This window comes from Rattus rattus, chromosome 6 (assembly GCF_011064425.1).
Source record: "Rattus rattus isolate New Zealand chromosome 6, Rrattus_CSIRO_v1, whole genome shotgun sequence".
In the NCBI taxonomy this organism is placed as follows: Eukaryota; Metazoa; Chordata; class Mammalia; order Rodentia; family Muridae; genus Rattus; species Rattus rattus.
In genome coordinates, this window is record NC_046159.1 from 145,953,749 (window position 1) to 145,963,979 (window position 10,231).

General features: G+C 37.6%; 1 protein-coding gene across 1 annotated transcript in view; it reads left to right on the forward strand.

Moving 5' to 3' along the window:
• The window catches only part of Cacna2d1 (calcium voltage-gated channel auxiliary subunit alpha2delta 1), a 530,523-nt gene extending 529,643 nt beyond the window's left edge, over window positions 1-880 (forward strand). The window contains exon 39 of the mRNA XM_032907054.1: window positions 275-880. Coding sequence (XP_032762945.1) covers window positions 275-391 — 117 coding nt within the window. The 3' untranslated portion in view covers window positions 392-880. The remainder of the gene's footprint in view (window positions 1-274) is intronic.
• Window positions 881-10,231: the final 9,351 nt, after the last annotated feature.

A 10,231-nucleotide genomic window follows, 5' to 3' on the forward strand; every position in this document is an offset into this window, starting at 1 on the left:
AATTAGTAATCATTATATCCAAAGAATGTATTATTATTACCTTTTTTTAATCATTAGCAGAATTTCAGACATTTGTCAAATGGTGCTACGGAGGAGACCACTATAAAGCAGTTTCTGCACAGTGAAATCTAGGTCAATAGTGCTCTGGTCTCAGGGAGAACAATTCTACCATGGAGGTTCAAAGGTGGACCAAATATGAATTCATCTGAAAGCTGCTTTTCTCCATATTTTATTCCAGATAGTGACACTACTTATTTGTTTGTATTTCTAACAGGAGGATTATACCGACTGTGGTGGTGTTTCTGGATTAAACCCTTCCTTATGGTCTATCTTTGGACTCCAGTTTATACTCCTTTGGCTGGTATCTGGCAGCAGACACTATCTATGGTGACCCTCTAAACCCATGATCTGCAACTTAATTCCATGCCCTGCCAAAACATGAGCCCTCAGTTACATTAAAATAGAGCCCGTTGAAGAAGCTCCACAGAACCTTAGCTGGGCCTCTACCCTGATGTAACTGTGAGGCTTAGATTCCTGACCATCGCTGGCTGCATGTCAGGGTGTTGGAAACTGAAACTCGTGTGAACATGCTGCATCATCTGTGTCCAACATCAAAGCAAAGCTCTACTCATTCTCTGTGGGAGGTTTGGGAGTTCGCTGTTGCATTGTTGGAGATTACGTGGAAAAGGCTCCCCCACGCAGGCCTTATGAAAAGAAGCAGTCTTGACTTTGACCTAGCATTTCAACCTGCTGCAGTTTTACCAAGAAGAAGAAGAAAAAAAAAAAGAAAAAAGAAAACCTCAGTGAGGGCCAATGGTATTTTTGCCTTCACGTGTTTGCTGTTCAGAAGTAATTTGTGTTGTGAGTAGATTTAAACAGAGAGAGGGAGGGAGGGAGGGAGGGAGAAAATACATTGGTTTAAACTGATGAAATACAAACTAATGGCTAATTTTCTACCAAAAAAAATTTGCCATGAACAAAATGCCTTATAAAAGAATGACTTCTCTGCCAAAAACAAAACACAACTGTGACCAGTTGAATTTGGGTAAGGTATGAAGTGCTGGTTTGAAACCAAGGAAGGAAGGGATAAGCTAAAGGTGCTTGTGGGTGAAATTGGAATTCATGATACATTTCCTCATAAATGTAAGCCCTTAACTGCGTGATGTAATGTCCCTTTCGTTCACAGTAAAGTCATGTAGTGCTAGCCAGATATTTAACACGCTCTAAGAGAAGCTTGTTGGGGGGAGGGGAAATGTTTTCCTTGTGGTTAATGAACTTGGGTTGCCAAGGGTATTTTGCATGATGCTGCTGCTATTTTAACTTTCGGGTTTGTTTTTCTTCTTACTGTAGAGTATAGTCCATTGACAAGTTAACTGGGTGACATTATTGTCATGTAAGAATCTGAACCTTGCAGTGTACATGCATTTAAGTCATCCTTAACATGTTGTTAAACTACTCTGAATATACTGTGCAATGGAAATGCCGAACGGCTGGGTTAGGCAGACGTCGAAATGAGACTTCATGGATTTTATACAGACTCATGCTTTTGCCTGAAAACCTATGTACAGATATTTTAAGTACATAAATCAGATTTAACACATTTATTTTTTGAAAGGTACATATACGTTCTCAATGAAGATTTATCCTAGGTTTCCTCTTTGTTCGTCTCCATAGTAGCATGTACAATCTAGAAACTGCTGCTCTTGCTGCCTCTGCCCCTCCATTTTGGTATGATCATATGACCAAAATTCTGATACAACTACATGAGGGTTTTTACATTAACCTGAACAAATAGGAAACCTTGAATCTATGTGTATGCACATGAACACTTGATTGTGAATAATAAAATTTGTTTTTATACAGCCTCCTTGGTGAAAAGCATTAGTGTAGTAGATCAGAAATTTCATTATAGATTAATATGGTAGCAAAACTTTATTTATGCTTCTAAAAATTATTTTCAGGAATAAACAGTATTTGAAGAATGGGTAAAAACAATGAATGTGTCTAGGGAGAGTAATTTTACTGAATGCTGAAAGTATACATATATTTTTTATGGTAAATGAAATTTTCTTTTCTTTTTAGTTAAACATGCCAAGTATTGGTGTGTGCATATGCTGGAAATTTTCATATATATTATTTTTCCATCTGAGTTATTTATGTTCTCCAGCATACTTTAATATGCTCCACATATCAGTGTTGCAGTCAACACTTTAACATAGTTCATTGTTTTGCTTATAGCTTTGCATCCATTGTAATTCCTTCCAACCACCATGCTATCCTAAGTAGCATTTGTGTACTTCTTGTAAGTTAATATTTTGCTTTAACTTAAAAGGGAGGTAGGGGCAAGTGGAGTCTCTCTGCCAACTATTGTCCTAAGAAATGGCATCAGTCACCCCTTCTAATGTGTTGTCACTCTTTTAATCTTTTCTTAACTGCTGTTCACATTTTAAAAAGTAAGAAGGTGGTGGAAAGGTAGAAGACATATGTTTAAATCATGCTGTTTGTTAATTACTTCAAACGTAGTATTACCCTTCTAGCTAGGCTCTTTTAAATCATGCACACGTTGGGGAAGGGAACAGCTGGTTTGCACATATAAGTGATGCACATAAAAAAACATTAAATTGCTTCTGGCAAACAACAGTCTACCTTAAATTATGTTTAAAGTGGATTGAGTACGTATTTCACGGCTAATGTCACTTACAGAGTGTACTAACACCAATGAAATTATTGTTGTATGTACCACTGTTGAACTCAGCATCTCTGGGCAGAGCCCTGTGTGATTTGAGTTCTACATCCTTACAACTACATACATGATACCTAATTGGGCACAAACACGCCTCTGACTAAAATTGGTTTTCACGACAGATACTAATACTTGTGCTTTCCAATATTTTTAATGACAGTAAAACTCATCCCATCAAAATGATTATATTAAATTTTACATTTTTTTCTGCAAATTCTATTGACCAAAAATAGTACAGTCTATTCCCAGAAACCAAACTATATAAAAGATAATTTTAAAAAGCTTTTAAACTGTTTTCACTTAGTTAATTGTTGCTATCCTCATGTAGCTCAGTGCACTTTATCACGTAAACAAAGTCAAAACGAGTCCTGCAATGGTGTTGAGTAGCAGAAAAGAATTTTCGCATAAATGGTTTCATCTTTTCTTCATTTGAACAACCAGCATTACTGCCAAACACCAATCGTGGTCCACATTTGTACCAGGTTTTTAACATGACATAGTTAGCAAGTTTGATTGAAGAGATTTTTAGGTCCTGGGCCTACAAGATTTTAGTATGGTCTTTTTTCATGTTTCTAATGCTTGAAGCATTATTGCTTACCTTGGGAAACACAGCGTTGCTGCCATTTGTAAGTTTTCCTATATATAATATTCCTTTTATTAACTGTAAAACTGGCCTTACGGGGTTCAAATAGGCAGTATCCCTTTTAAGTGACCTTTGCAACCCAAGTGTTACTTGCTTATTTGATGCTCTCTTGTACTTCACATCTCATTTGAACGCCTGTCTTGGAGTCACCAAAGCTTCAATCCTACATCTTAATTTAAAACCAATGGCACAGAGTATAACCTGGCGAGACACAATGGATTTTGTGATTTTGTTTCTCCACTTGCCCCAAATTCCAATTATTTTATCATTCGCTGGAACTTGCATTGTTCTCCATGGCAGAACGTTGATATGGTCACTATCCGGTGTATATTTCTGTAAAGAGCAAATCACTAAAACAGAACTATCAGGTCATGAAAATGGCCAGAATTTTGCAGAAATAGATTGCTGTTACGGGAGGTTTCATCTACCTTGTTTCTAGTTCACACAAAAAAGAACCATGGAAATTCCACTGAGACTCCTGGCATGCTGTCCGGTGTAAATGCCAATTGAGTTTCCAATGTGACCTGGCCAAGCTGTTCTTTCCTTGTGCGGTATGACTGTGGGATCATGTTTTAGGGATTCTCTTCATGAAATGCTCATTGTGCATCAAGCAAAACGCCAAGTGGCTTTTGTGAACAACAGATTTTTTTTTCTCCCCTTAATTATGTTCTCTGGACACTTTTGTGGAAATTAACTAGTCGGATGAACACATTTTGTAAAAATTTGTATAATACTGTTATAAAAAATATTTATAATCCCAGAAAATGTTGTGTTAAATCTTGTGCAAAAACAGTATATTCAGAATAAAAGTTTATCATTGAAAATCGCCACACGGTTGGGTCTGTGCCTTTCTTTAAAGATCCAGTAAAGGGATGATAGTCTTTTAGAAACCAGATCTCTTGTCTGGATGAAGAGAATTCTAGATTTCAGAAATAAGATTTGATTTTAGAAGTGTGTTTTAACCCTCACAAACCTCATTCACCCATGAATACATAGATGATGATTCTTCATGTAACTGACCCTCCTTGACTGTGCATTCTCCTCTGAGACTTTGAAGAGCTTAATACACTTCATAAATAAGACAATTTCCTGGTGGGAGAAAACCATATTTCTGGGCGTGTTTAAAGACTTTGGAGCAAACAACACATCTCACATGTGCACATCATTGATAGACCTTGGAAATATAAATGTTTCTCCAAATTATTGGCAGTAAATCTTAGATATGGGATTAAAAGACCATGCAGAGTACTTTAAAGGGACAGGCCTACTAGTTTACTGCTTGTCTCACTTCTCTTCACCTCTTGAAGTAAAGGCCTGATTGTGTAAGGAAGCTACTGCAATACATGTTCCCTACTTTTGCACTGAAGTATTGTATAAAATAGAGCAAAATAACATCCCACGCTAGAGTTGACTGTTGTATGTGAGTAGAGGCAATATTACAAAAAAAAAAATATCTCTGCCATCTCTAATCAAGGCATTTTAACAGACAGACAAAACCTACTTAAATGTATAAGGTAAATCACATTTGTTTTTTAACACATGGCTTCACGTGACACAAATTTATCTCCTCAGTCCATCTTTGCACTCCCCAGAGACCCTCACTTCCTTCATCAGTCGTCCTGGTCCCCCTCCATCTTTACACGTGGGAACCTGGCTCCCTCAATCCTCTTTTACAAAGCTATTTCAACTTGTCTTCTCTACAGCTTCTTCATCCTTTGTACCTGCAAATGCATTTAGAATATGTCTATTTAAAGCAAACACAGCCCTTACCACTGTCCATTAACCCCTTTACTACCTTGCTCCATAAATCTGTAATTCACTCCCTTGTCTCTTCATTTTGAACTGTGGAATTGGGCCCTAGACTCTTACATCTCTAAGGCAACTTATCGTTGAACTTCAGTTCATAGAACTGCTGAAACTTTTACATTATTGGAATGAGCACCTAATCAATGCACGTCTTGAGTGGCTTTTATTCTGAACGTTTGGTTCTTGAAATTGTTACTCTTCCTCACAGCACCTACACCTTCCTATAAGCCAGTGGGCAGTTCAAGTGGTCCTTATTAAGTATTGTGCAAATCAACTATTTGCTTTCCATAATCACTGAAGAAAGAGATTTAATAGTGTTGCCATAATTACTTTGTTCCATTAAAATCAGCTTGAAGCAATTACAGTAAAGTCAACAACAGTAAATGGCAGTTAGTCATGAACAGTTACATGTTTCAAACAGTTCTACAATAAGTGTATTAGAAAGGTCTGTCAAACCAATGATGACTTTTTAAAGTATTAATCTTCACTCAAACATCTGTTATAAATTATAATTAATAAAATATGTACTTATAAGCATTTTCAAAGTTTGATTTGCTTCATGTGTGTATACCTCTCATCCAAAATACTTTGCAAAATCCTAACAGCTGCCCCATTTGTGACTCAGTAGTCCACTGACACTTGTCTTCTGTACTTTGATCAATTGTGAATTTCTGTGCTAATCATCATCTTTACAAAGACAATTCTCTCATTATTACTGGGATTTGTATTAACCTATGGCACAGAGATATGAATTTAAGGTATAGTTTGATATTATGTCCACTGACTATGTAGGAAATAATAGTAGTAGGTTTATACATGAGGCTGATGATCTTTGAAACCATATCTAGTAAGCCAAATATGTAGCACCAGGCCATGAATTTTATCCTGTAGCATAGGCCATAAATCCAAACCAAATCTGTTGTTTCCCTCCATGATATTCATGCCAACATTGTACCCATAGGCATGTCTCACCACGCTCGTCATTATTGTGGTTCACAGCTGAGTTTACAGCTGAGTAGTAAGACTGTTGATGACTTTTCCTGCAACAGTTTTCCACTACAATGAAAAACGAACAATGGGGATCAAGCGTTCTCTTCAGTATCAACTTCATTTCTTCATGTCCTATGACCAAAGTGTGTACCATCTTCAGCAGTAGAACCTGACTGTTGGACTTAGGTAGGCAAGCAAGAACAATGGCAAAACATTTGGGAGGGTTTCTGGAAAACCCCTGAACAACTAGTCAGGTATAGTTATCCCACATCTGGCACTGGAATTTTCATTTGGCAACTGATGGTTTCTGGGAAGAGCATTATCCCTTATTTGAACATTTTTTATAATATATATAAAATATATAATATATATAGTTATGGAATATCTTTCCTTTGCCTTTAAATATCCTTAGTGTTAGTAACACAGCATCTTCTGGACATGACTGGACAACTGTATTCATGAACTCAAAGCTGCTGTGGTTGCCCACACATAATTTGCTTATCATCTAACCAATAAATATTCTAGAATGGAGGGAGGAGAGGGTCAAACATCTCACCTAACTGAGGAACCACTGAAAATGTATGGCTTTTAGGTAAGGGAGAGTCAGTTTTCTTTAAGGGCCTCTGGATGATCAGTCACACTCCAGTGGATGACCTTATACTCTTGAGTGTATGGGAGCACAATGATAGGTTATTTAGGGGGTGGGGGCAGAAGAGGAAGAATAGGAGGAGGAGACAGGAAGTTGGGAGGGGTTGAGGGATTAGGAAGAAGAGAAACCATGGGGATAAATAGGATTAAAATACAGTTTATGACAGATTTCAAAGAATTAATAAAAAAGCATTGTATTAAAATGTCATAATATCATTTAGCTCACTTGAAATATTGTTTAGTATCTTTAAAAAATATACTTCAGAGAACAAATCCATCACTTTATGTGGCAGGGACAAATGACTTAAAAGAATTTTTGTATTTTGAAGTTTCTAGTAAAAAAATCTCAAGCCTCCTCAAGGGCAAAAATGGCATAATTAGTGGATTCTAAGATCCAGGCCACAATAGTTAAATGATCTTTCATCACATATAATATCTATAAGGAATCCGTCCTTCTCCAACACTCTTAGCACCTTTGGAAAAAAACTGAAATGGGTGCTTTTAATCATACTACTTATAACACCACCTCAACAACTCATTGACATAAAAATGGAGAAAATTGAACCCAGGTTCCAGTCCCAAATTCTTATATTTTAAATGATTTCTCTTTACCAGATAATTTTCTTCCTGATTAGTTTAAGAAGAAGTAAGATACTTCTTTGTCAAGGTGTAGAATGGGTGAAGGCAACTTCTTCAGTCAGCACAATAAATAAATAAATAAATAAATAAATAAAAATAAGATAAGATAAAATAAAAAGCAAATCTATGTTTTGTATTCATTCCTCTCCTCTCACAGTCTTACATTTATTATTAAATCGATACATAAAATTCTTTTTTTTTTTTATTAACTTGAGTATTTCTTATTTACATTTCAAATGTTATTCCCTTTCCCGGTTTCTGGGCAAACATCCCCCTAATCCCTCCCCCTTCCCTTCTTTATGGGTGTTCCCCTCCCCATCCTCCCCCATTACCCTCTCCCCCAACAATCACGTTCACTGGGGTTCAGTCTTAGCAGGGCCAAGGGCTTCCCCTTCCACTGGTGATCTTACTAGGATTTTCATTGCTACCTATGAGGTCAGAGTCCAGAGTCAGTCCATGTATAGTCTTTAGGTAGTGGCTTAGTCCCTGGAAGCTCTGGTTGCTTGGCATTGTTGTTCATATGGGGTCTCGAGCCCCTTCAAGCTCTTCCAGTTCTTTCTCTGATTCCTTCAACGGGGGTCCTATTCTCAGTTCAGTGGTTTGCTGCTGGCATTCGCCTCTGTTTTTGCTGTATTCTGGCTGTGTCTTTCAGGAGCGATCTACATCCGGCCCCTGTCTGCCTGCACTTCTTTGCTTCATCATCTTGTCTAATTGGGTGGCTGTATAGGTATGGGCCACATGTGGGGCAGGCTCTGAATGGGTGTTCCTTCAGTCTCTGTTTTAATCTTTGCCTCTCTCTTCCCTGCCAAGGGTATTCTTGTTCCCCTTTTAAAGAAGGAGTGAAGCATTCACATTTTGATCATCCATCTTGAGTCTCATGTGTTCTATGCATCTAGGGTAATTCAAGCATTTGGGCCAATAGCCACTTATCAATGAGTGCATACCATGTGTGTTTTTCTGTGATTGGGTTACCTCACTCAGGATGATATTTTCCAGTTCCAACCATTTGTGTATGAATTTCATAAAGGCATTTTTTGATAGCTGAGTAATATTCCATTGTGTAGATGTACCACATTTTCAATACATAAAATTCTTAATCCTGCCACTCACACCTAGTGTTCATTTTTAGAGCTATCTAGTAAAAATTTGGTCACTTGAAATCCACTGCTTATACCAAAATGCCAGTGACGTCCGAGGGACAAGTTTCATAAAGTCTCTAAGCATCACTTTCTCAACCCCCAAAATAAACATGAGTGGTAAAAACTATTCCAGAGTTGTCATGGTAACTGAGTTATGCTAATTAACATAAACTTCATAGCATGTGTCTCAGCACAGGTAAGCAAACAATGCCATCCACTGGGCATGTGGATGTTTACAGTAAAAGTCACCTTCCTGATATCGTAGTCATTTTATGCTGAAGTTTTAAGATCCATCAGCCCCATTAATTTTTATTTAAAACATCAATTTAGTCTTTTTGTTATTAACTTTTATTTACTTAGGATTTCTCTGAAATAATGACAGAAGAGAACAATGACGGTTTTCTCATTAATTCATGTGCTTTACACCCCAATCACAGCTCCTCCTCCCGCCTCTCCTCCCAGTCCCACCCTCTCACCTCAGCTCCCCTCACTCCTCCCTTTCTCTTAGAAAAGAGGAGGCCTTCCATAGATATCAACCTATCTTGGCATATCAAGTTCCAGTGGGACTAGATGCGTCTTCTAGGAGAAAGACTAGCCATGGCAACCCTGTTAGGAGAAAGGGATCCAAAGACAGACAGCAAGGTCAGAGATACCCCCTGTTCCTGCTGTTAGGGAACCAACTGAAGACCAAGCTGCACATATATTACATGCATGTAGGGAACCTAAGTCCATCTCCTGCATACTCTTTGCTTGGTGGTTCAGTCTTTGTGGGTCTCTATGGGTCCAGGTTCATTGATTCTGTAGGTTTTCTTGACCCCTTTGGCTCTTCATATGTGTGCGTGTGCATGTGCATGTGCATGTGCATGTGTATGGTTATGATACATCTTTCCTTTGCCTTTAAATACACTTAGTGTTAGTATCACAGCATCTTGTGGATATTGCAAGACACAAAACAAAAGTAACACCTACATTTATGGAACTGTTGTTGGAAATATGAGTTAGTAAGAATTTCAAGTACAGTTAGGAAAGTATAGTGATCTAGGAAGTAAGCAGGAAGTAACAGAAGGGTTACATTTAAACTAACCTGCCCAGAGAAGAATTCCATCATTTTGACATGAGAGAAATGTTGTCACAAATAAGAGAGTCTGGTAAAGCCAATAAACACATGCAAGGCACCAGAGTATCTGAATTTAAGTCAGTCTGGCTAGAGGGAAGAAATCAAAGATGAGACAGAACTTTACTCTGGGGTATACGTGTTGCTTGTGCATTCAGAGACCATTGATTATTTTTAAGAAAACAACATCAAGATTTTATTTGTATTTAGGACATTGATCTGTGAAATATGGGTTATTAAAAAACCCCTACATAAGAGGAAACCATCAGGAGATTACTAAAGCTAAGAACATTGCTTGCTGACATAAGGAAGGTAAGAAATACATAAACCTCTGACATTCAGCAAGAAGAAAGAGAAGAGTTAAAAGGAAAGAAATGATTCATGATCTTTTGTATTGGAGATAAAAACACGTTCAAGATTCAGAGGTTTGCCACTGGGATATTAGTGCAGTTCTCAAAATAAGCAAATATTGGAGGGTAACTGGGAAAGGGTATAGGGCTTGTGGACCA